Source organism: Charadrius vociferus, unplaced genomic scaffold (assembly GCF_000708025.1).
Source record: "Charadrius vociferus isolate BGI_N301 unplaced genomic scaffold, ASM70802v2 scaffold15, whole genome shotgun sequence".
NCBI classification, from domain to species: domain Eukaryota; kingdom Metazoa; phylum Chordata; class Aves; order Charadriiformes; family Charadriidae; genus Charadrius; species Charadrius vociferus.
In genome coordinates, this window is record NW_009650064.1 from 2,355,291 (window position 1) to 2,382,942 (window position 27,652).

The 27,652-nt window shown below is 35.7% G+C and overlaps 1 protein-coding gene across 3 annotated transcripts in view; it reads right to left on the reverse strand.

Moving 5' to 3' along the window:
• Positions 1-27,652, reverse strand: part of RIMS2 (regulating synaptic membrane exocytosis 2) — a 340,994-nt gene that overhangs the window by 99,865 nt on the left and 213,477 nt on the right. The window contains exon 19 of one of the 3 annotated variants that reach the window (XM_009891808.1): positions 9,771-9,812. The exons of the other annotated variants lie outside the window; for them this stretch is intronic. Coding sequence (XP_009890110.1) covers positions 9,771-9,812 — 42 coding nt within the window. The remainder of the gene's footprint in view (positions 1-9,770; positions 9,813-27,652) is intronic. 3 annotated transcript variants of the gene reach the window in all.

Here is a 27,652-nt window from a genome sequence, read left to right on the forward strand (position 1 = left end):
GTTTAGTCAACCAACCAAGTATGGTGCTGTACATCCAGAGGCTTATTCACTGCATGCTAGCGTATACATTTGTGCACTCTTATTGAAGACTTACTGGAGGCAACCCATGGGTACTTTGTGCACTTCCAGAATTATTAACACACTCAACACAAAAGAGAGCAAGGCAGGTGTCAGACATAGTTACTTTACAGTTCCTTTCAATAGGATGACACAGAAATAAAAGTAAAAAATTTGCTTGTGCTGTAAGTTTTATGCAGCGCACACATAATATGCAGTCAAATGGTTCAAGCATAAAAATTGAATGTGTCAAAATGGTTTTCAGTAATTACTATAAATCTTCATTGGTTTAATCAATTCTCATAGCTTCCACAGCTTAAAAGGTTTAATAATGATATTACTGTAGCTTGTCTTAGAGTTAAAAAATGATGAACAAAAGACAATAACAACAATACTCAGAACCCAGTTCATGCACGTAAATCCAGCTAACTGATGCCAACAAATATTCTGAAAGCATATCAAAGGTTGTAAATGGCTCGGGGCATTCCTCTGTCACAAAGAAATGAAAATACATTGGATCTCTATCAAATAGTTTGGCAGCCCATAAATACTGCACTCTGAAATCCAAGTTTGGTAATTAATGTGAAAGAATTTTAAGTCAAATGAAATTTACTTTAATTAGAAATAGATTAACTTTTACACAGACTCTGTTTCTTTTTCTTACTGTAAGCGGAAATTATATTAAATTCAATTAAAACAATCCCATGAATATGGAGCGATAACCCCCAAGCCACAAACCAAAAATAGCATGTATTAATAAAATGAAATATTTTTCCAGAATTATTGGTTATTGAGGGTTGCTCAGAAAATGATGATCTACTTTATAGTACACAGACTGAAGAGGGAAACAGAGCTGTTAAATTTTAAGGAAATACCATTTTGTGGATAGATATCAAAGCAGAAGATGAAGTCATACTTAAAGAGAAAGTGTACCGGGGCAAGGTAGAAGTGTAGGAAAGAAAAATATGCTCCTGCAGAGACCATAAATAATGTGCCACACTTTGATAGGATCTGGCGTCCCATCCTGTGTGGGATCAAGCTTGTTCTTCTGCTGGCAACTCCTAGTGGAACTGTTAGGCAAATTAATGGGGAACAGATATGGCAAGTCATAAGTTCACACTTTGGAAAATCAGCAGATATCAAATGGGTTCTCGACACTTCTCCCATTCCCCAACCTTTCCTGTCCCGTATCGTACACAGTTTATAAATAAGGTCTTTTGCATTCTTCTGCTTTGGCCTTTGGGTAGCCTCACCTATATGGGTTGTAGATATTGCTAGGAAAATAGCAGAAAGAGATAGATAGTTGTGTTTGCTTTTCAAGCTTTCATTTTTTTAATTGTTTTTAAATTGCTGTCACCAATATAAAAGCTACAAATACAACACCATTTTCTACTTTCTCGTTACTTTCTATAGTAGAAAGCAATTTGATAGCAATGGCACTGATTCAACATAATGCAAAACAGATGAAAGTGAAGTAAGAGTCATTAAAACACCCTTGAGTTTTGAGCACAGACAGAATGATGACATTTCTAAGTTATTTCATATGCATGGTGAAAGAAAATCTTTACTTTGCCTGAAATATCATCTTAATACAGAAATCTAATACTATATAGGATAATTCCTTTTTAAAGATGTCTAGAAGTCCATTCATTCACATGTCTGGGACATAGGGCTTTTCATCCATGAGTTTTAAATAAAGACATTGTCAAAATAATAGAAACTTGAAACATACCCGACTTTCGCTTGTTCTTGCTCCATGTTAAAAAAGTATATAGAAATATATTTCCAAATTGACTTATAGAAAAGAATATCATAGTATTAGCAAGCATAAAATTCTATTAGATTCTTGAATTTAAAAGTGTAATTGAAGTGCTGTGACATTTAGCACAAATCTCTACAACAAGTAAGTCCTTCAGATTTTTGCAAGGAAGGTCAGCAGAGTGGAACCTACTCTCCAAACTGAGGTTTCAGTTGTATTGTGAAGCACTGTCTGAAGAAGCACTAGAAGGAGCAGAAGACTGAATTGAGAAAGATCTCATTCGGGTGGGAAACAGCAGAACTGAACAATATCAGTATTGTTCATTGACCAAATAAAACAATGCTAACTTCTCAACAGCAAAGATCTTCACAGCAGCTATGGGCCTGGTCATCGCCTCTTAATAGAATTCAGAGAAGGTTCAGAATGTTGCTTTTGGTTCCCTCAGTTATTAGGTGCTCAAATCGAAATAGCTATAAAGAGCCTTAATGCCTTGAAAATGCTGAAAACCATTAAATCACTATAAGATGATTTTAAAATGTTTCAAGCTGAATAATATAAAATGACAAAGTCACCAGTCACTCCTAAAAAAAATTGTGTATTTCTATTTACATGATTTCTTCAATATCATCCCATTAGTAAATGTTCTCCTACATCATTTGAATTAACCTTAGTTTACAAAGTGAAAAGCATACACTGTATCCTGTGGTGTAATTACCTCAATTTAAGAAATAAAGTTTTTCAGAATTAAACAATTTGGAGAAAAAAAAATCAGTGCTTTCATGAAGGCATTTCTATACATTACAGAAAACAGCTATATATTTTCTACTTAAACAGAATATAGATATACTGAAGTATATTGATAAAATATAGAGATGAAATATACGGATACAGAGAGAGAAATGTTGAAAGAACCTCTCTCAGAACGTTCTTCCACCATCACAGTTGACATTGCTATTATAATGACCACTGACATTTCATGAAAAGAGTAGACACAGCCATGTTCTCCTGGTCCTGTAAGGGTCTATTCTTTCTAACAGGTACTAATATATCTAATAGGTATCTAACAATCTAACACCTATCTGGAAGAACAGAATGAACAGAAAAGAATTCTAATCAATAGACTTATACAGGACCAGACTTAATGAGAACTAAAAGTGATTTAAAATGTCCTCGATCAACTATATTTTCTTGGAAATGACTTAACTTGATGAGCTCTGCTGTTCTGATGGGAACCTGGAGGTGCCACGGCTGAAGTGCCCCAGCAGGCTTCGCCCACCTCGCCTTCGCACCTTCGCTCACCAAGAAGTCCCATAGAGAAGGGACTCCAAGTCCCTTAGAGCAGAACATGACCATCTCTGTACATGTCTGAATAGAGTAAGTTCCACAGAAGGAGCAGGATAGCAGACTTCTCCCTAGCCATGCATACTGATGGCAGCATTGAACAGTTGCTCAACAATTGCTGGCTTCCTTAGGAGGATAAAGGGGAGCTTGACTTTGCAGCCTTAAGGTTACAACTGGGAGGTGCTGGGCTTAATAGTCTTCCTCCCAGGGTTTCTTCCTTTTCTCACAGCTGCCTGCCCTAAATTTGAGGTGAGAGCCTGATTCTCTCTTGAACTGTGTCTCCTGCAATGACTTTTAGCTGTGCAGGCATCAGCTCAACAGGTTGGTTCACGGCAGTACTTTTACCTGGGATCCAGAAGAAAGAGATTTGCATCAGCTCAGGCTGGGGCCTAAAACAAACCTAGACATCCTTGCTTTCAATGAAAGAAATTGCAGCCACCAGCATTGGAGGATGTGCACCTTATTACAACAGACATTGAACTCCTTATTTGTCTCTGAGTTTAGTTATAAGATACGACAATGACAATGTTTTATACTTCTATTTTTTATATTTGCAGGCATTTAATATCAGCACTATGACTAGCGATTTTATTTACAGAATCGAAAAAATAGCTTCTTAGTGCTTTATTGAAAATTGAGTCTGATTTTTCAAATTAGTGCAAATTATCAAGTAACATTTTATTTTAAAAATCAAATGTATACAGGGGACCCTAACTTCTGATAAGTACTTTTAAAAATGCTAGCCAAATTTCTTACTAAACATTTCTCTTAAAATGCATGAGAATACAGGAAAATAATTTTATACTGAAAAAAAATCTCTGAAACATTGTTCTTATCAAAAAAGGCAAAGGAAACAAGATCGTCTCCTAAAAGCAAAATCTAAAAGTTATTTGCTTTGAACATTAAAACTTGTCAGTTAAAGGTCTTACACTTAGAGAATTACATTTCCTCTCATTTCCAGAGCCATTCAATTCCAATTCTACCTCTAAGAAATTAGCTCTAAATTTTGTAATTCGGGCTGTCTACAGTGTGAAAAATATAACTGCCTAACTGCTATAGGTCTAGCGAAGTATCACGTGACTTGTGATATAAATAGCTGCTGATCTTCATGCCAGAGCTTAATGTGAGGCAAATATAAGAAAAGTTATTGTTGCAGCAAGCAAGGCCTTTCCAAGAATGCTGTGATTCACATCACAGTCTGAATGAAAAGAATATGGCTGACACCTACAGAAATGTGGAACAAAAAAAAAAAAAAAAAAAGAAGGTTGTGAAGAGTTTTTATATTACTGTTTAAATGAGACTGAAGTGTCAATTACTGTCCTTAAAAGGGAATGCTAGAATGAAGACAATTTCAGTTAGCCAGCTTCCCAGTGGGGGAGAATGCCTCTGCATTCCTGTTTTCTATTTGAGAATTGCTTGATGGTTTTGTTGGGCTTTTGTTCTTGTTGGCTTCAAATTTGACACACTAAACAAAGACTGAAACCCGGGGGACATTTCTCACCAATTAAACAAATTTTGATCACAATGCTTAAACCATGTTAACAATGTTACTTCGGATTATTTGCAGAACGCATGGCACTGCTTGGTAAAAGAATTGAATAAGATGGTGTGGTGATCTAAGCTAGAAAGTTAAAGAATCTCTAGAATCACAGGTTCATAAATTGACAGGGTCAGCTCAGGTCTTCATCACTAGGGACAGATCAGTGCGGCTGGTAAAAGACAAAGGTCTTTTGAAGCAAGCTGAGAAGTTCTATTTTGCATGTTTATTAAAGTAATGGTTCAGGTTATGACCAGCTTTATTTTATGGTGTGTGGATCCTTTTCCAAAGTGATTTTTGCAGGGTACTCTGTGATCTTTGTCCTCACTGCCTCATACAAAGGTGTACGTACATTTTGGTGGCCTTTGAAAAATACTGAGTGCCCACATGGAAAAAGGAAGTAAGAAAGAAGCAGTAAGGTGAATATTAGCTACAACACCCCATTTCGCTTCTCCAAAGAATTCTGGAACATCCTTCCAATGCAAATGATATGCTATAGGATTTTGAAAATGTAAAAGAAAAGTATCTGGGAAGTCAGTGGGCCCTTACATTCTGTACTCATAAAAATTCATTCAGATCAACCATGCTAGAAACTGCATTGTCTTCATGAAAGCCTGAGCACAGTCTTATTGTTAAGCTCTCCAAGTCCTGTTTGCCAAGCATGCAAGCTCCTCAGAGTTCCCACCACTGATATACTCCATGGTATAACCACGGAATATTTCACATTCTGATATAGCCACTTCAAAACACAGGCATAAACACTTGATGATAACTATGTCTCTGCTTCCAGAAAAGCAAACAGCTATTAATAGAGATTCTTCAGCCATCCTAAGAACGCAAGACATCTTCATTTGCATCTCAATAGCCAGAAATATGGTCAAAGAATTAACCAAAGAACACAAAACTAACAGTGATGTACGCAGCTGCCCGTAAGATTCAGGAGAATTACGAATTAAACTAGCAAACCTTTACTGCTAAAACATATATTTGTAATGCTATTCTGTCTTTTGCACAATTATGCTCTCATTTTTAATTATATAATCAGATATTTTTACTATTTTTCCTTCAGCAGACAGAAGATCAGACTTTATTTATGTGGTTCAGTACATTGGGCTATTTGGGGGGTTGGATTTTGAGGCCTTTGCTTTCTGGTTTCAATTTTAATCAAAATTAAAAATAAGGACAAAGAGCCTCCCAGACATCCGATATGATGCATCTATTAGCATGCTAAGTACCCTTAAACTGAATCTAGAGTTTACATATCTCTCTGTTTTTTGTTGACCAAATACAGAGTTTGAGTCTTTAAATGTCTCAGTCGTAATCTAAGGCATCAGATTTTAAACACACCTCTCACACTAAATATCATATAAACCTTCAGACATGCACAAGTCAGTTAATCATATTTGTGCTAAAATGTTACAAATTCCATCCAGATATTTCTTTTCAACATGAGAAGGATGGAAACAAAACAAAGCACCATCCTGGTGTTTAAAGGAAAGTGTCACTGAACACTGACTATAACAATAGCTCAAAAATAGTGTGGTGTCATGTTCTGTTTATAAAGGGTAAGTATATCACAATAGATTCACTCTTGGAAGGCTTGAAAAACCTCTCATGATACTGTGAGTTAAGAACAAATCCAAGTAACTGTGATCCTTGTCTTCTACTGCACTTGATCTCTTAAACTCTCTCAGTCATACAAATATTTTGTCCTTGCTTTCCTCAACAGTTTATTTGCCAGACCCTTCTACTGTTTGGCCCTCCACTGTCCAGGGCTATGAGCTATTCCAATTTGGTCACCCATTTTTAATAGGGCTTTTCAGTTTTGGTATGCTTCACTCCCAGCAATTGTGTTATTACGAAGAAACATCACTTTCCATAAAAATGATAAAACACAGAAACAACATATTTAAAAGTCCTTGTCTATTTGAATTTCATTCCGAAAGTTAGCAAAATCTCTAATCAGTCCTTCATGTGGTCTTAACATGAGAGTTTTGCTCCAGATGTTGCAGAAAAGAGCCGGAATCTCTATTTCCCTGCCTTTCATGGCCCTTTAGAAATGGAGTTCTCCCCACTGCTCTGTCTTCTAAATTCCATTCACCTCCTCAGAAAGCAGCAATGACTGGGCATCACTATTCCATCCCTTCTTATCTTGGAATAAACCTAGAATTAATTACCCAGCACTATTTCTGCTACATGTACGCTGCCTGCCTTAAACTGTCATGAATCAGCCTTTCCATAGTTTTGGTGATCAATTTTGGGGTACAGTGACTCAACTCAGCTCACATCTAGGCCTAGATTAACCTTACTGAAGGCTGAAGAATGTTTTCTGTATCTCATATGTTTGAAGACCAGAGTAAGTAGTACTTGCAATTGCAAGTAATTGTTGGCATAATGGTAACTGGTTGGTCTGAACCATCTTACTGATGAGAAGAAAGATGTCTGCTACATCACTGAGGTTCTTTGGCAGGCAGGGGCTTACTTCCATTGCTCATACTGAATACACACGGAGGTCAACAGGCATATGTCTCCCTAACAGCTTTCACAATACTTAAATCCTATGAAACATATCAAATTATTTCCAAAATATGATTTTAGAAACATAGTGTGAAAACTGCATCACAAAGCTCCTCCTTCACCCAAAGAAAATAAGGTTTAGCCATTAAGGACGCTATCAAACCGTGCTGCTGTCAGATAACAAAGTCTATATGAAAATATTACTGCTTGTTACCTTTCTGAACTTGCTTTTGTGCTTGAAGTTTTGCATGCAGTCTCATAGGACTTTTCAATTAAAAAAACTAGATATTTTTCAGGGAATAAAATTTTCTCATTTTTTTGCAATTAAAGATTATAATGTCCAGAGAGAGGAAATGGCAATATTATTCTTTCAATACAATATTCACATATTCAGATATTTAGCTTCCACAACACCTTCTGGTCTAAAAACACCTAAAATCAATAGCTAATCCTTTAATTCACATGAATGTTTGGTAGCATGGTAAATACTGTGAAAAGCTTTTCCTGATGAAACCTGTAAATGGATAATCCTAGTTCCACACTTTTTAAAGCAATTTCTAAAACAATGGGAAAACCTCCCCTTCTAAAGGTATACCTTTGAAATGTCACCCTTGCTTTTAGCTGGGCACACAGCTGCTCGAAGTGCCTAGTACTGAAATGTGTAAGCTGTTTTGTCATTGAGGTAAAACATGGAAGAGTACTCTTTTCATCGGTACATGTGAAAATATGTTACTATGTACAACACAAACTAATTGCTCCGGAGGTAAGGGCAGTAATAGTAACTTTTGCAACTGCACTGCTGATCATGCTTTTGCATTTCTGTGCTAGACAGTTAAATTTATCAGTGCCTAATACATTTACTTAACAGTGTTGGTGAGCTAAACACTGTTTTGCAAAGGTGCACCTAAGTTAGAAAGTCTAAAAAAGTTAATAATACACAGGTACTGTCATCTCACATATGTTCAAGAAATATAGGTCATGAAAATATGCGTTTTTCTGAGACACTAGATATCATTTTAAGGTTTCATTTCTTCCAATCCCAGGAACCAAATGGGCTGATTCAATGTACTGATTCAATCAATAACTCAGAGGAAGGTTCTTGAATAAAAGGGTCCACAAGTTTCCTTTTCTTTTATTATGAACAAATAGGAAATGGGTCACCCAATCTCCTAATTTCATTTTAGTAATGAAAGATTCAGAATCACTGCACAAGAACTGGGAACAGATCTTAAGCACAAAGTACGTAAACTCAATCTTTCTACAGCATAATTTATTAATTTCTAAAAGTGGTGATTTACAGAAGATGGAATTGAGATCACACTACCAGTTGTCTTCTCTATCCATGCTCAACCTTTTTTCCCCTGTAATTTAAGTGATTTCTATCTTGAGATTTGTTTAATATGAAAACCACAGCAAGTAATATCTGCAAGATTCCATAAAGATAATCTCTGACTCTAGGGGATTATGGCAAAAGTAGTACCAAAGGTAAAACAGAGTTCTGAAGGAGCCAACCATAGCAGAGAAAAGACAAAAACATTTGACAAAATACCACCTAAGTTTGATGGACCAGTCAGGTTTTAGAAGCTGAATGGCATCCAAGCTGGTTCTCTAATTTGTTGGGATAATGGCAGAGGCATAGGAATTAATTAGCCCTTTGACACAATAATTGTCAAATTTAAATTTTATAGGTGAATTTAGTTAACGTATATATGTGGAATTCCATTGTTGTTCTGACATACCAGAACTGAACAAGCAGGTAAGGGGGAACAACTACTGCATTTTCAGAGCTAGGATGTCTTGCTAGACATTAGCTCCCTGCCAGTAATATAAAGTACATGGAAAATTCAGTAAAACAGCAGATTAAAATTTGATATGAAAGGTGAAACCACAAGTAATGCACAATATGAAAGAAAAGCCATGAACTATACAGCTAAATTAGAGCTCCTTCAATGTTTTGACTTCTCGCTCTCTCTTGTTGTCATAACCTTATGTTTTACACTTTTTAGCATGACAGAATAGCTTTTGATCACTAACAACTCTGCTTCTGATCAAAATAGGGTTTTTTCAATGAAGCTAAGTTTGACATTCCAGCGCATGAAATTTAACTTACTAAAACTATTCAGTTCTCAAATTCTATCCTCCTCAGGGTGAAAAATAACTAGTTATAACAGAGTTTCCATAATTTTGTAGCAGTTTTCAAATGCAAAGATAAAACAAATTATAGATTGTTTTCACGTGCTAGTTGGAAGCTTAAAGACTAATTTACAGATAATGGAGATGGGAAATGCTGATATGATAGAAATCGAATCGGTTTAAAGTCTTCAGGTATATCACACATGTCACCAGTTACCTTTTTACACTTGCTTTTTGTAGAGTACATAGCTTATAGGTAATAAAAATTGCATAACCATCTTAAACTTAAATCCTTACAGTTTGCCACTATTTAAATATATTGAGGGGGAAGAGAGTGAAAAGTATATGAGGTGAGCTGTGATAAGATCTATAGGAAAGGTAAAATGAAAAAAAATAACACAGAGAAAAGCAGTAGAAGAGACAGACCTGAGTTTCTTCTCCTTGATGATTCCGCTTCTTCTGTGATCACATCGTGTAATGGACAGACATAGACAAAGGAGATGGGCGTGAGAGGATGTATTCAGAAGGTTAAAACTGACACTGAAGGAAAGGGCCAAAAATTGTTTTAGAGAGAAGTCTGCAGAGCAGAGTTAGTAAATGGGGAAAAAAATAACACAGACACCAGAAGGAAAAAGAAAGCTGAGGAAGAAGTGGTTAAACTACTGTTGTTGAAAAAGAACAGTAAAGACAGGGTTAGTATAGGTTCTGAGGAAATAACAGAAGTTATAATTGACAGCAAAGTCAATCCTTGCAATGAAGCTGAAGAAAAAGCTGGACAGTAAAAGGTATGTTAACTAGCATAAACACTTTTGTTCACGACTGTTCAAATTTTTGGAATGTTATCTACTTGAATGCAAGTATTATTTTTCTCTTTCAAGTATCGAACATTAGTTTAACATCACCAATGGGAAGTGTATTATTAGATTATTCGATTCTTAAATTGTTGCAAATTATGCTGAATCAAATTTCACATATCTGAAACAGAAAACAAAAAGGAAACAGGTGGGGTTTTTTTTCAAAAAGACATACAAACTCAGTAATTTCAGAATCCACATAACACACTCTGGAAAGGACTGCATTATTGTAACACTCTGCCAAAGGCAATATTATCAAGACCAAAATACAGAATGTGAGAAAAGAGAATGTATGGCTATTAACTCTCATGGTCAATTCAGCTCTCATCTCACAGAAGTCTAAGTTACTGCAATTGCATGCAAGTTAAATGCCAAAGCAACTATCTCGTTACTTACTTTATCACTTCACATTCAAAAACACACTGACATTTCAGACATGGAGAACATCTGAGGGACAGTGTTATTCTCTGTACTGAAAATCTCTTTGTAGCAAAAGAATAGGAGGAATTAATCTTGAAAAGTAATAATAATTACAAAGAACTATGAAGCTACCATCATTAACAAAACAAATGCATTCTCCCAAAAAATCATTAAAAATAATAAAAAATATAACTATAAGCCCTGATCTAACTTCAGCTTGCAGTTTGTTAATGAGTCACAAAACATTGCTCATAATTCATTAACACTGCATATGCTAGACTAAGAATTCCAGAAAAGTTCATACACCACAAAAATATGCTATAATTTTATCCACATTTTACAGTCAAGATCAAGCTACCATTGAAAAATGCAAAATTAGAATAAGCAATATAAATCAATAAAATGAAAGACAACACTAAATTTCATCTGATAACCACTCTATTCTATAGTTAAACAATTGTATTCTATAGCTAGCACATTATAATTTTCATCTACGATCAAATGCCAAGACTGTACCAAAACTTTGTTGTAAACACAAGTAGCTTGTAACACATATATTTAGAATGCATTTTTAGGCAATTAAGTTTCTTTACAGAATGAACACACGTCAATGAACACATCTCTGCATATGAGATATGTAATATGAAAGCATAACAGCTGACAGTTTTGACAAAGTGCTATGTATTCACATGATAAAAAAAAAAATAATGGCATATAAATATCTTTTTATCTGAGCAAGTACAATGAGACCATAAGATGAAATATAAATAAGCAATACAAAGATCTACTTCTCCTTGGTGTATAATAGCTTGGATTAACATAGTGCAGCTATAAATGTTATAACTGTTAAATAAATAAATCATTATTACCACCATCAAACCCCCAGCTAAAGTAATCAAATTTTTCTGAAAATGTTTTCTATTATATAACTATAGCCCTGAAGTGAGCACTTCTACCATGTCAAAAACAGTCATTATAAAGTCTCTATCATGGCCCTCTTACACTTATTATTTTTAATATCCACAAGAATGCATAGCTTTGAGAAATATACTGCATTAAGATAATCCTTCTTAAGAAATTTTCAAAGGATCTTGGAATCGCATTATTTCCAAATTAGGAATATGCCTGGTATGGTAATGGAAGGCATTCCAGCAGCATCAGTGGGGCTCAGCACAGACACGGTTGAATACCACGGAAGCTCCCTTTGAAGATTTTAGAACCAATGACCAGTATTTGGCTGTATATCAGTCACATGTACCGATGCTTTTTTTAAAATTGCGTTTTTAAAAGTCCTCATGCAAAGAATGTGTTATGAAAAAAATATTTACACATCAGAGTGGCAGAAATAATTTTAAATTACAAATATTTTTCAGGTTTAATTTTTAAATGATCAAATATACTGGAAGAATAACTATAATAGAAGCTGGAGAGGAAAATAAAAGATGATAGGTATCTTTTCACTGTGGATATCTGTTCAGCTGGTATCTCAATTTTTGAGATAAATGGCTTGTAATATTTTTGTATTAATTGTTGCAAATATTAATGAATTAGTAGAAATTGTGGCATGGTAATGCACCAGCTTCTTTAAATTAACGCTGATAAGAAGGAAGTACTAATAGATTGATTAATTTAGACACAATAGCACTTCTGTGAATCAATCTCCTCCTGATTAAGAAGCCATGCCATAAATTCCAAACAATAGTTTGAAAATTCTCTGGCTCTGTAGCTTGTAATCTACTAAAATAGATCTTTGTTGATAGAAATACATTAAAATCTGAGAACAAAATCATGGAATAAAATTCTATTAAATTTACATCATGTCAATAGGCAGTATTCATTTGCATAGTTATTGTTTTGGAACTAGCATTTATTTGGATCAGTTGTTCATCTTGATGCACAAAAGTGGTAGTATAAGGGGTTTATACACAGATTTAGAAACAAATTATATTCTCAATGAATAAACTTATAAAGTAAACGAAAACTGGGTATTGTACTGCAAGTCTGAATAAAACAAAATAAGCACCATCTATTTTATCATGCTTACTACAGAACTTTTCATTGTAAGTAATGTAACTTATTAAAGAGGAGTATTTATGAACTTAGTGTTCAAAAAAACATGCTTGAACCCTTACACAGCAAACACGCCCATCTGAAATTCTAAAAGCGGCATAGGACAAAGAGATTTAAGTTAATTCTTCTTTTTTTCCCCTCAAGGTTATTCTTCATTTCAGTTTTCTTTTCTCCTTAAAAACAAGGATCTTTCACTGCTTACGTGGTCTCAGAAATTTCTGTGACTTCGAGATTTGGAAAGCCTCATTTTTATGTATTCTCCATGAAAGAAGACTGGATTTGAAATATCCTAAATCTGGAAAAGATTCTAAATCTCACTCATAAATTAGATGATTTAGCTAGCCAAACATCAATACTACTTCAGAAAAGATACCTGACAGGATAGATCTAAATACTTCTGCTGTCAATAAAGGATAGATGAGCTATCCTAAATCAGATATTTCCCTATTCTAAATCCATTCTCATCCTAGCGATGTCAAGAAGCTTTACCACCTACAGAATCAGATTGTCCAGGAGATCACATAGTTAAGACTACAGGAATGGTTTCCGAAACACGAAAAAGCAGTAAAAGGTTATATACAAAAAGGCACGTGGTTTGTTAGACATCTTTAGGCCACCTCACTACTTGCGATCCACCGTAAATTACAATTATACCCTAACCGTGCAATTTAGCTAGGACACTGAAGTGCAATATTTGACTACATCTGTGCCCTAATCACACTCCAATTCCCAACCACAGGGTCCCCTCGTCTCTTTTGAATCCAATTCTTTGTTACTTTGGTACAGATTAGGCGTATTCTCTTTCAAAGGTATAGGAAAAGATGAAAGCAAATTTTAAAAGAAGCAAATACAGTAGAGGACTATCTGCTTTAAATACACCATTTATTACGTGCAAGAAGAGTCCTTGGGAAGTGTGCAAACACTCATCTTTTTCAAGAAAACAGTCATGCCATGTATTCAATCTACATTACTTCTCACTTGTCACAGGTTAAATAATCTTCATAGATGCAACACGTAGCTCTTTTTGTAAATGTTACCCACTTCACTGCTTTTCAGATCCCATAGCATCTTCATAATACCCTTTTCTGCAACTTCTTCCCCAGCCCTACCACAGCAAATTGAAACTTGCATCAGGGCAGTGGACGACTTCTTATTCCCTTTCCCAATCCATTTCTTTTGAAAACTGTTCTACTGCCCAGTCATTTTTCCTATTCAGCAATCACAAACTAATCCCTGACTCGATTCTACTCCTCTCCTTATCACAAGCTGGTCATTTTATACCAGCCTTCTCCTTTAACCATAATTTTTGACTTATCCAATGCTTATGATGTCATTTATACAAAGTACCAGTGTGCTCTCCCCTCTCTCTCTCCCTGTCTGATCATTACTTTGTCTTTTCCAGCCACATTCATTCCCCATTTTCAGCCATATCTCCCTTTTACAATTTTCACACTATCATAGTTTCAACACTGACTGCAAACTTCTTCTAAAATAACCATCATTTTGTTTTGAATTATTTTTGACTAGTGGTTAACTACTTCAACTGATTACATAGCAATGGATAAACTACAAAATTATAGTCACATTAAAATTATTTCTGAAAGGCTTTTTCTATGTACAGTCAAGGAACACTTCCACCCAGGAGAGACATCAATGTTCCATGGATAAAAGAAACCTTGATTCCCTTCAAATTGAAAGCCAATCAGTATATATAAAGACTTACCATTGTAAGCGTGCATCACCTTTGTATTTCCTGATGTGTTTAACCTACCATTGTTATGATTCCTCTAAAACTTCAATACTATATTAAAGAAATATGCCTTTCCCAAAAATAAGTACAAGGACACTACATTTTTACTTCATTCCGTTCCAAGATGCATAATACCATTTCAACTATGCTGTTTCCTTTTGGTTAACCAAATTAAAATATGTCAACACATTCCCATGGTCCTGTTCTTCAACTGTTGCTTCGAAATTAAAAGTGCCTGTGGCAAAGGCTGGACATTTGATGACACCGTAACCTTCTCAACAGGCAACGATAATGAAACCATTACAGGATGGTTTTCAGATAACCATCAAATCTACTGGCTCCAAGTAGGAAAAACGGGGAAAACAATAGTGTTTCCTTTGCTATCTCATGAAGGTAGTTTCTGCATTACCTGTATCACCTCTGCATAGAGACACAGCTTGCTAGACTGCATTCAGCTTCCAAAACTTTGGAAAATGAAACTGATTGAGCACTTCAAAAACAATTGACAGAGAACAGAAATGAATATCATTGCCTTGGTACCCTAAACTATGTGCTTTCTCCCTTTAGGCAACTCTGATGGGTTCAAGAGAGACTAGTGATGATACTAAATGAAAATAATTTCATTTTAAGACAAACAGTAATTGCCTAATCTTATCTCTCTCAGTAAAGGACATTCCTACCCATAGCCTACTTCTTTTCCAACTTCTTCTCTTAAGGCATCACATATAAAAAATGCAAAAGAATGTGAAAAAGTTTGCATGAGGTGCTTTTTTTTTTCCTTCGCTGACCAAGGAAATGTGATTAGACAACTAGAGCTTTATTCGCTTTCTTTCATACGCCATCTACTACAGCTCAGAGGCAGCGATGCTGAAAGTAGAAATGCTTAATAATATTAGATAGGAACAAAAAAACTATTCCACATGCTCTTTGATTTGGTGGTGTCCTGAGAATGCAGTGTTCTCTGACAGAGTGCTGAGGTCAGCTAAAGGAAGGGCACACACATTCAAGACATGGCTTGAATTTTGATGCTATGCTTACCTGCATAGCAATTTCTGCAGTTTTACCCTTCCAATCCTTCAAAATCTTTGCATAGATACAATTGACTCTTTGTAATATATGAACGATATGTTCGATATGAACGATAGTTTTGCAAATTGCCTCAAAACTTAGAGATTACAGGCACATGTTGATTTCTAATATTCAGGAACAGGAATTTTATCGGCATCTTCTATTGAAAATCCTGAAAAATAAAAACCATTTTACTACTTTATTTAATGACCTTAAATTGTCCTCCAACAAATTTGCTAATCTCAGTTCTATTCATGCATATTTCTTGAATATTAATGCTTCACATGATACAGTATTACTGTTATTTTTCCTGGGGTTTGGAATTATTTTTATTATCTATTTATGTTTTTATCTACAATTTGCTCACAGACTCAGTTCTTCACTTAAGGTATTTATGTAATCTGTTTTTTCTCACAGATTTTCTTAGCTATAATACTGCCATGGCTATTTCCGTGTGACCGGCTAGGTTAAATTCTTGATAGACAAACTCAACTTAAAACAGGACAAGCTTCCATAACAGGTCATAACAGAAAAATCCTTGTATGAAAAGGCAATCAAAACAGGGCAACAGGAATAAGAGGTGCCCATATTCCTTCTTGCCTCTCTGCAGATTGCCAACTGCATCCAGGCACTAAGTTGTATTAGTATCACCTTGCTGGGTTTTGTGCAAATAGAACGTGTAAAGGATTTTCAGATGAAAGAAAGCACAGTCCTATGGAGAGGGTAAATCCCATACTGGAAAGCTTCAAGGAATTTGAAGCTTCCTTAGGTAGATTCTGTCAGGCTACATCGCTGGTAGATCATGGTCACAGATACAATATATCTCAACATCCAGAGGTGAGTACAGTGTTATGGCACCTCTTTCCAGGTGTCTTGACTGCTGTGCCTTGAAAATGAACTAAATGTTTGTAATGTCCACAGGGGACAGTAGTGTGCCATGCAAAGCAGGTAATACAAATCCTGGAAGCTGCATTGATTTGTTACACTGGGACTTTAGTACATAGGGCTTTTTGACAGACAGAGAGAATCAGTTTCGAAAAGCAACGTAGGAATACATGTATGCACTATTTTGGGCCCATTGTAGAGTATTCAGAACCACCTCATACGTTTCTGCCTCACATGTCACTGTCCCATGTCAACATACCATGGGAGACATTACTGATAACATAAATCAGAGCAGAATTTATGCTCTTATCACGAATCAGCCCTCACAGAAAGACCAGAACTATAGAGTGCAGAACACAATTTTTACTCAACTTTGTATCTATTCTAGACCTTGGAAATTGTGACTATGGCTTTCCAAGCCAATTCTGTGTATTCCCTGTAGCAATGGAGATCAGTGGTACTGTTCCAGAGGGAAAAATAGATAAAAATCAGACAAATATTGTTTTAATATACAAAACACTTCTGAAGTGACAACCTTTTAATGTCCATATTTGTTTCTGATTTCTATTCTTCTGGGTTTTTTGTCTTACAGTTACAAGATTTCACTCATGTTCCAAAATCTAGAACACACCAAGAGCAGGCATCTAACAAAATATGGCTCCCATTTCTAAAAAAAAAAAAAAAAAAAAAAGGAAGAGGGTTCTAAACAAGTATTGCTAATAAGTATGAATGTGCCATCTACCTAGATCACAGTTCTAAGCCCATTGCAGCTGGGAGATGGAGATAATGTTCTTACGTAGCTACTAGGTAAAGGAAAAGTCTGGGCAGAGGCATTATTCTGCAGAACACACCCTGGAAAGGCAACAGTGAAGATCCGTAGACATTGTATTTTGAATCTGTCATGCAATAGTTGAAAAGAAGATACATTACATTCTGATCCTGACTCTTACGAGCAGTATGTGCTTTATGCTGTAACTTCCCCAAATGCATTAAAAAGTCAGAGAACAGGAAATGCAGCTGCAGGTTTGGCCTTTTGCAGGTAGGTGCCCTAATTCCTAGGTTACAGCCAATTCAGATTTTGCTGCTCTTCTTCGGTTCTGAGTCTTTCACTTTCAGCTGTACAATAGTTGAGCTTCAACAAAGAACTTGGAAATGATCAGCATGTGTGTGAGCCTAAAACTGAGATTACAGCTTTAATTTAGGAGGTGGCACAACTGGCCAATCTTTTAAAATTTAACTTGTGTGATTGGGAAAAGTGTTGTTATTAGAATAACTGAGGTAACTGATGTACCCAATAGAGAGATATCTGCAGCCCAAAACTGAACCTAAGTTTTCTTGTAACTGAAAAAATCCCATTCACTTGAGTAGATATGGATCAACCTTTAAATACAGGATGAAACCTGCAATCTAAAGATTTCTTTATTTCTCCTCTCTTCTCCCCTCCCCTCCCCATTCCTTTTATTGTCTGATTCAGAGGAAAGAACAATACTATTATTATAATCATCACTATCATCCTAATTATTACTAGGTTTACTTCTTATTGCTATGCATTTGTAGGAACAAAGACAGAGTTGAAGAATTGCACTTTATGTTTGGGGTGGAAGAAAGTTTGTCATAGTTTTTAGCTTCAGAAGAAATCCATCCATGAACAGGACATAGGAGGGAAGAGTTCTCTTAGATTTGAGAACTCCAGCCATATGGAGAAATAGAATGTAGCTTCTATAAAAAATTACATCAAAACATTATTTCTGCCATGTGTGACGGGGCAAGAAGGTTTCAGATTCAAGTCTTTAGAAGATGGCTTTCCCACCATACATGCAGTAGATACCTTGGTTTGGTCAACTAAATAAGAATCAGCATAATTCATACTTGGATTCACACACAGATAAATCATAACAAAATTCAAAACTAAAAAGCAAGGTAAGTCTAATATTGTGCCAGAACACTTCTTTTCTAATACATGTGCATTCTAACACAATTGTTTACAAAAGCAGATCTATTTTGACTATCTAAAACAGAGCTATGTAATCTAAATCATCTCTACATACTAAAAAATTTCACGCCAAAGTGAAAAAAAAATAAAGTACATCAAGCACACACGCATTACAAAAGCATGAAATGTGTTTTTATAGTCTCATGCTTTCATGTGGTTTTCCAACCCCTGACAAACCTGGCTCAGAATGGTGTTTCTTTTTCAGCAATGGTTTGTCATCAGTTATTGTACCATTCACCTTTTTCTGCTGGTCCTCCCATGTAACTTCTAGCATAAACCAAAAAAAATCAGAAATATTATGTAGCTTACATTATAAAACACCTAATATCATTTGGGACAGCTTGATCTAAACAAATTTACTATTATTAACATGGCAAAAATTTAGATTAGTTCTTTAATTTAGAGGCCTGTGGTGGAGAGAATTAGTAAACATCTTAACCATGGAAAAGAACATGCTATATGAAAGTTAGTATCTATGTAATTTGTCACGTATTCTTCTCTCTTTGATATTTAACAATTGGAATAAAAAAATAGGAGGTTATTTACACAATAATTTCTTCCATTTTTAAAAGTTAGTACTCTAATCTATAGCCTCTTACAATATCTTTGTGTTTCTGTGAATTAAAAAGAAAGTTAAAAATGTTTTGGTAAGAAAGTTTTTGCAAAGGTATAAATAGAAAAAAAAAACCCAAACCAACCAACCAACCAACAACAAAAAAAACCCAAAACCCTGAACAAAACAAAACTGAACCAGTAATCACATATGTTTACTTTAAACTGACAAAGTGTTTTTAACAATGTGTTGTTAAGCCAAAACTAGGTTGGATTTATTTTCTAAATCTGGGATTTGATTTAAATTCGGTTTTTATTTTAGGCATATTAAGTTACTCAATAAAAACTGTCATGCTATTTATGGGTCCCATGCTGTGAAACCAGCATTTCTGACCTAATCACTCAGAAAAAATATCATGAATAGGATCACGTACGCTCTCCTCCAGGCAGAGACTCCATCCTCTAGACTTGCAAGATGTTATTCTTTCTCAGGTTGTCATATAATTTTGGTCTACAATTTAAGTCTCCATTTTCTGACAATTAAACTGGGTGGTTAGCATAATACTAAAGGTTTCAAACTCTTCAGTATCTCATGCCAACGTCAAATCTAGACCAATTAACTAGAAAGATTCAATACCCTAAACTCCATTTTTGCTTTGGGCTGTTTAGAACTGCTTATTTTGCTGATCCTACAAAGCACAAAGTTCCTCACAGCCATTGCTCACAGATATAACCATTTTTATGGTCACCGAAACAGCCAATGATGGAGAAGAACATGACAGATATGGAATACATTTTCAATCTTATAAATTCAAAATAAATATACAGAAAGTGGTATCAGCCCACGGCTTTTTTTTTTTTCTCTTTTTAAATGAGATTGATGGATATCTGGCATTCAAAATGTAAACATGTAAAAATGATATCTGCAGGCATCCTACAGCCTTCTTATCTGTGGCTATTGTGGTTCTATGACAGGCTGCTGTCCTATAAAAGGTGGCTTTGATTTTTGAAAATGATGGCGTTGTAGGCTTCAAGTAATACATCAATAAAATTGTCAATATAATGATTTCATGACACCACAGGTATGCATGCTGAAACAGAAGCTGTCATCTTTGAAGTACAATGTGTGGTAAGTAATAAAAAAGAAATTTCAAAAGGAACGTTCTGTTTCCAAACTGTGGAAATAAAGTCTTATCACATTTTCTTTAGGAAGAAACATAATTATTTCTTTTCCTCTATGAAAATACACATTTAGCAATAAAATATTTACTGATGCCATCTATGCTTCCTTTTTCTTGGGTGAATCCAGAAATGTCTTCTTAACTAACACACAAAATTCAATTAGCTTAGTAAAACTAGGTTTGAATTTAAGGAATAGTCACTGGTAGGAAAAAAAAAACAAATATTAGACAATCATTTAGGTTAAATAGCGGAGATATTTAGAATAAGATAAAAAGTAGCCAGAGAGTAATCTTAAACACAGGATTTTGTCAGGATATGTAACAAATAGTCTAAATATTGAAGATTATCAGGAAGCCCCGAGTTATTTCCATGCTAGCTTTATGGCAGTTTTAGAAGACAGGACGTTCCTGGTCAGAGTTCTTTCTCAGAACTCCTGATACAGTTCTGAACCTAAAATCTGTAGTTTGCTCAGTCACCAAAATCACTTACCATACCATAGTTTCCTACCAACAGAAAAGCTTTTCTAAACCTTGCTAAATTTTGAGATCTAAGTATCTAGAAAATAGTTAACCCACCTGGAAGCACTCTAAAAGTGCCTCTATAATAATACTTAAATGGACAAGCATGATGAATTAAATATCAATCAAAAATATAACTCTTTTTGAATAAATATTTTTGCCATGTGTTAACCTTAAAAAGAAAAAAAAAACAAACACCAAAAAAAACTATTATAAAAAGCAAGACATGCTACTTTTTTATGTTTATGCTAAAAGGGATAGTATGAGCATGTAAACACTTCCAGAAAAGGTTCCAATGACTGTCCTTCTATAGCTTTAGTTAGCCTTACAGCATGTCAGCATTAAATTCAAATGGCTGCTTAACTTTATCAGCAATTAAATACAACTCTTAGATTGACTATATGCAGACTGGAAGTACTCCAGATCAGGTGAAAAGGTTCATTGACTTCTAGAACATTGCAAGAGTTTGGCTTGTAATGGTTACTATTTCAACTGAGAAATAAAAATAGATAGATAATCCATTAGATTTAGTCTAACGTTTAACCTTTTCTTCACCATTTTGTAATTCAATTTCCATCTCCATGCTCTACAAAGCTAAGAAAATATGTTGTTAAATGAGAGCTTTCTGTTTGGGAACTCGTAAGAGACAGTGATGAATAGGCAATGTGCTAAATGTCAGTGCTGCCCATATTCTCTCTGGTTAGATAAATATGCATTATAGCCCTTAAAATTTCTTTTTTTTTTTTTTAACCCAAGACAAAATCCCACCATATATCCTTTTGTTGTTTTAACCAAAGCCAACTTTGGTCAATTTGTAAATATCTGGAAAGAAACCATACAGTTCGCTAGCTCCTCATTCACCTCTTACCACTCTTACTTCCCATACAAATGAACTTCAATTTGTCTTCTGTTGTGATAACCAGTTTAGAAATGCGTATAAAGAAAGGTGTATAATTATTGAATATTTATACAAAAAGATCTCATGTAGATTATATAAAATATCAGATTCTTGAGTCAGAATATTTTAGTTTTCTGATGCACCTTTGGGGCTAGAAGGATTTGACAGGTGCACTGACCCAGGTTTTTCCCATCAGTGTGAAAGGTAAAATCTTTAGATGTAATTGTTTCATTAGATGCAGTTGTTACACCTACTCCCAGGCACGTGAATTATGTAGCTGAGCTCTCCCCACTGCACGTCAGGATGACACTTGGTTGTGTGCCATTCCCTCCTGAGAATGATACTCACTGATGCTGCCTGGGAGGGGGGAGTGGTGCACTCCAGTACATCTGATGTTAAGTACAACCTCAGCATTTCTTACATTGTTGTTTACAATATTAAATATGAAAAATATTAAAAAATGGAAATAATATATGATAAGAACAGTTGCATATCTCCAGCTTTTCTGAATTTCTAGACATGCCAACTTAGTACCAGGAATGTTGCAGTTGAACTGGAATGATGCAGAAAACTGCAGAAGTACAAGACGATGAAGTAAAATACCAGAGGCTAAAAATGAGGAGTTTTCTTATGCGAATACTACCGCCCTCCTTTCTTTTCTCTATACTACAGACAATAATAGCCCTTTTCACAATTACTCTTTGCTTCAAACATTTTTATATACTTGAATTTGTCCTTTTTTTTTTTTTTTATTAAATCGACTCAGTTTTTACATTCTTTTCAGCAACTAAAATTTCTGTGAACCAATTTTTATCAGTGCATTTTTAGTTTTAGACTTTTAATTAGGTTATCATAAAGTCTTCACTTTTTCATTAGGACGTACTTAATTTAGTCATCTTTTTCTGCAAATGAAAAATCCTCAGAACTTCTTTCTATTTTTAATTTTATAAGATGAATGCTCAGAAAGGAATTATGTTCTTCATAATGTATGGTGACAACCACTGAAAATGAGTCAAAAGTGGATTTGGCTAGTGTTTCTTAAACACAAAGCAGTACAATAACAAGCCATTAGAACTCTGGGATAAACTGTCAAAAGCTGAAAAACTATGTTTTCAATCCGATAGTCAAGATCTTTAACTCACGTATTAAGAATACAAGAAGAAGAAGAATTAATTAAAGACATAGAAAAGGCTAAACTTATTATATACTAGTTTTAATTTACAAAACAAAGTCCCTAAGAAAATAAAAAAAAAAAACACATCAATCTCAAGAGTTCACAAAGAGAGAAATATTCTCAGCTCTGTCAAACCACTACTGGGGGAAAGCAAATGGCTTCAAGTCATGATACATGAATGGTCCCAGATGTACTACATTGTACCTGGAATGCATCCAGTCCCACCTTGCACCGCCAGCATGCCGCTAATGGCACCAAGGCCAGCTCCAAGCGACACAAAGTCAGCAGTGAAGGCTTTATGCCAGACTGCTGCTGCTCCTGCATCAGAGAAACCTTCAGCTGCCTCAGGAAAACAGGGCTGACGTTCCCCTACCCTGGTGTAACAGGAACTAGACTCATCCATTATCTGAAGACAAATAACATCACACACAGTCTTTTTCTGACAAATTTAGAGCAAGACCTCCTGTCTCTCCAGGTAACATTCTACAGCGAATCTGAGGACACCATTTTTTGGGTTCCCCTTTTGACACAGTAACAGTTCATCTACATTTTTCTCTCCGTACGCTGGAAGAATATTTTAAAGAATGATTCTACACGTTAGAGCTCAAGGCATTCATCTGGACATGGTGATCTGTTTTTCCTTCAACGAGTGAAATGTATTTGGCTCTTGCATCTTAGAGCATTGTCCTAAATGCTGTTATGGTGTGGACAGTAGAGCAGCAGGGACAGCACCTCTCCCTTGTGAGTTTTATGAGCCAGACAAACAGCGCGCACCCCACACACACACACTTACATGAAAGCAGTTTGCAAATTTGTGCCAAATCAACAAATGACTGCTGGGACACGTTAATAACATTTTTAAACAAATAAATTGTCGTTCATAAATGGCCATGTAAGCACCACATATCGTGATTTTAACTAATGCAGCATGCCAAGAAAAATTCTGACATATCTTAATTATTTATTATTTTGATTTCATCTTCCTTATTGAACTACATATTCTGAAAAAAAGACACCCCGGGCTTCATTCCCTGGGGCTGCAGTGGGAATACATTAAAAGAACTTTAATGGAAGTCATTAGGTAGGCAATAAAAAATATTGCCACATATCTACATTTAATATTATCATTACCAGGGTAACAAAAATGATAGTGCACTGTACTCCACTGTACTCCTTTACTCCAGAAATGTTTTCTTGAAATTGACTTTAAGGTTACATTAATTATTTGTAGCTGTAAAGCACTTAACAAGCCTAGTCTGGTAGCAGTCTCTTATCATGTTCCCTAGCTGCAAATCCCATCAATTCTGTTCTAAACTTATTTTTAAAATGTTTTACTAGTGGATCCTTCTATATGGGGAATGAATTGTTTTGAATCTTCTATTGCTTAATTTAAAGAAAACGGTAGATGTACTCAAGCAAGGCCGCAGAGATTACTTGTTGCAATGACTTAGTAAAGTCATGGGCTACCTTTAGCTAACAATCAAAGTATCATGTTGCCACTTTTATAAATATAATAGAGTTGTAAAACATGAAGAAAAACCTAAATGCACCAGACTAGTCAGAAGAAAAAATACAGTCAATTAATGGTACATTAAATATGTGAATATTAATATTTAAGAAATTATATTTTATTATAAAAAAAGTAAATATATTCTTTTTAAGCCACTTTCAAGGCTTTTTTTTTTTCTCCCCCCAGGATCGTTTGGGGCAGGGGGAGATTGTTTCATATCTTCTTAATATGTTTTTAAAATACAGCAGTTTTGCTCCCTCTTCTGGTTATATGCCTGAAACACGTTAGAAACGAAGGCAACCCAGCGGGCCTGCTGGCCTATTATCAACAGGCGGATTTTGAGTATCTCGGAAGAACAGCTCTACTGAGTCACCTGTTTGGATAAGCAGTGCAGGTTCGTGTCTGCAGGACTGATTTAAGGCAGCAGAAAGGGTGCACAGACCCTATGAGGGAGACAAAGAACCATGTAAAGATACCACTGATGTTTCTGTAGGTTCCTGAGGCAGAAGTCATAGGAGACAGGGGATCCAGTATCCTAGATGAGCACTACTACGCACTTGTTCTGCTCTTATTCCTTTCCCCCAGCGTCCGTGACTGGTCTGCTGAGAACCAGAGACTGGGCTAGATGGATTTTTAGTCACAGTATGGCTATCCTCATACTGCTATGAAAGGTAGACATAAAGAAAGTCAAAATAGCTCCAGAGTCTAATGATTAATCAATTTAAATAAGACAAATTACAAGTAATGGCCAAAGTGAATGTGGAACAAAATGCAAGCTTCTGCTCTACACTTCTCTCCCACAGTCGCTGCTCAGTTTGCATTCCTGTTCCCTGGTATCAGCCAGTGCTCTGGGCACGCAAGGAAATGTGAACAGCTTACAAATCCACCCTGCAGAATGCAGGATGTAAGGTAAAGGGTGGGGTTTTTTTTCAGGTTATTTTTATTCTTTACTGAAAAAGGTGCAATCTTATAGCAAGTCTTCAAACATTTTCTATGCAGAAAGGTAATTTATTATTTGACACCCCCCCTCTCTCTCTCTCACACACACACACACACACAAAAGAGCTCTGCAAGCAATCACAGGTGTTCTACCACTTTAAGTGCAGTGAAGATTGAACTTTACGGCACATTTCTAAAATGTTAAACAATTATTCAGTTCAAGAAATGGTTCTGAAAATAAGCCAGTTGTTTTAAGCACTAATACCAATCAATAAAGAAAATACAATAAATGGCTTATAGAAAGATGAAAAATATAGATTTGTTTCTTCAGAAAGCTCTAAGTTCTTCAGAATATCTATTACTACTAATTAATAACATATAAGTTTTCTTATTGCTCAAATCTACATGCAAATTTTACATGCATCTTTACATGCAAATGCTGTCCACAGCAAAACACCTGTGCTATTTTTCAACATTACTTATAAAATATTAGATTAGTAACCAGACAAACTATGTTTGACTAGCAGACAAAATGACATCACATTGTCACATACCGGTCTTAGAAATACTTTATACTGTGATGTAGTTTTGAAAGATGTCACGTCACATGTTGTATAAATAAGTCAAATTTGAAGCTATTTATGGACAAGTTAGTAGTTAGACTCTTTCTCATCTGCTATATTTCCCTGGTAGTTTTAGACCTAAATTCATAAAATAGTCACCTATATCATAAGGAATTTCAGCAGAACGTAGCTTCTTCAGTCTGGAGAATTTGCATTTTATGGGTACTTTACTTCTACTGTTTTGTGTTGTTTTTTTTTTTCTATTTCACCACAGCTACCACAGTCTCAACAGGTCTATACCTTAAACCCTACTTTGCTTGAACTAGAATTTAATTAAAATGTAGTATTACTCTAGATACTCATAACACATATGAATATGTTAAGTATTGTCACAGCACACATAAAACACATATTCAGTGTCGTTTTTCATGCAAAATTCAGCAGTTGTCACAGTTTCTGAGCAAAGTCTAGAGTCAGTGGGCCAGGGGAATAGAGAGCACACAAGAGACTCACGGCAGTCATGTTTAGTAGTTCAGGCAAAATGTGGGCCTCGTTTCCAGGAATCCCAAATGGTCATAGACGGAAGATGATGCTCAGGTCAGCCAGCAGGATGAGAGTTCCCTCTGGCATGACAGCCACATGTTTGTTTTTCAAAAAAGTATATGCATACGCTATTTCTGCACGTCAGTTAAGCCGGTCCATCTGTCAACACTTCTTTGACTGGGGTCCCTTTACGCTGCCTAGTTTGCACTTCAGTCACCTAAACTCTTTAGAATGTGTCTAAACTGCGCAGCAAGCCTGGAATACAGCACACTTTCAATTCCACTCCTCCAGGCATCCAGACTGCTCACAGAGTGGTGGGGCTCCCATGCATGCAGAAACCAGAGCGCATAGAAAGGGGAGGACTGGGTGACTTGGGTCTTGTCTTGGTATAGACTCAAGACGCAAATAGGCTCCAGACACTTCTCAACCTGGGAGATGAGAACTGGAAAGCATTCCTGATTCCCTTAGTATAGACAAAGCTGTTGTGTAATTATGTAAAAAATTCTAATAAGCGAGGGAACTGATAACCTGAAAAGCTTCAAATTCTCCTTTGGTAACTATATCATCTTTTATGCACCCTAAATTAAGACAGTAAAGGACAGAATTACCAGGAGCCTTTTCTCACAAACTCAAATGATCAGAAGGTGTCATACAAAATACATGAAAGAGAAATGCAAAAGACCTGAAGAAAAATTGAAAGGGATAATGGTTTTGGTAATAAATATTTGAAAATGACCTTTTTTTTTTTTGAGTAGAAGAGCTCTGCAGAAGAACCTTCTATAAACACAAAATGGACACCTTAGAAAAATTAATAAATATGTGAAAACAAACTATATTAAATACAGGTTAGTAGTATTTAGTTTATCGTGCAACATACATCTTTCAGGCTCTATAACTAAATATAAAAAATATTGCTTTTGTTGAAAGAGTGGAAGTGAGACTGAGAATGAGAACAGCTTTAGCCTGACTCAATCACTGATTATTGGCTTGTCAACCTCATCAAGTCAGTGGCAAAAGCCTCCAACTTTACCAGGATTGGAATTTGGATCTTAAAAGTATAAAGCACTGAGTTATCTGGTAATTAGCATGCATTACAGCTCCAGCAGCAGCCTTCCACCATTTGAATTCGCTCAGGACTATGCTGGCACAGCCACGAGAGTAACGGAGGTGACCCTGTGCATTGCTCTGCCAGGCTGCCGACACAGCACCCTCTCTGCGAAGGCACCTCATTCAGTCTGTCTACACTGGATAACAAGTGGCATATTAAAAACAATGTGGTTTTCCCTGCAACACAATGAACTAGCACAGGCAAAACGGAATCCCTGCTCTCCTGATACCTGCATTCCCTCTGCTAAATTATTCTAGGGAAGAGAAAGTCAGGAAGAGCCC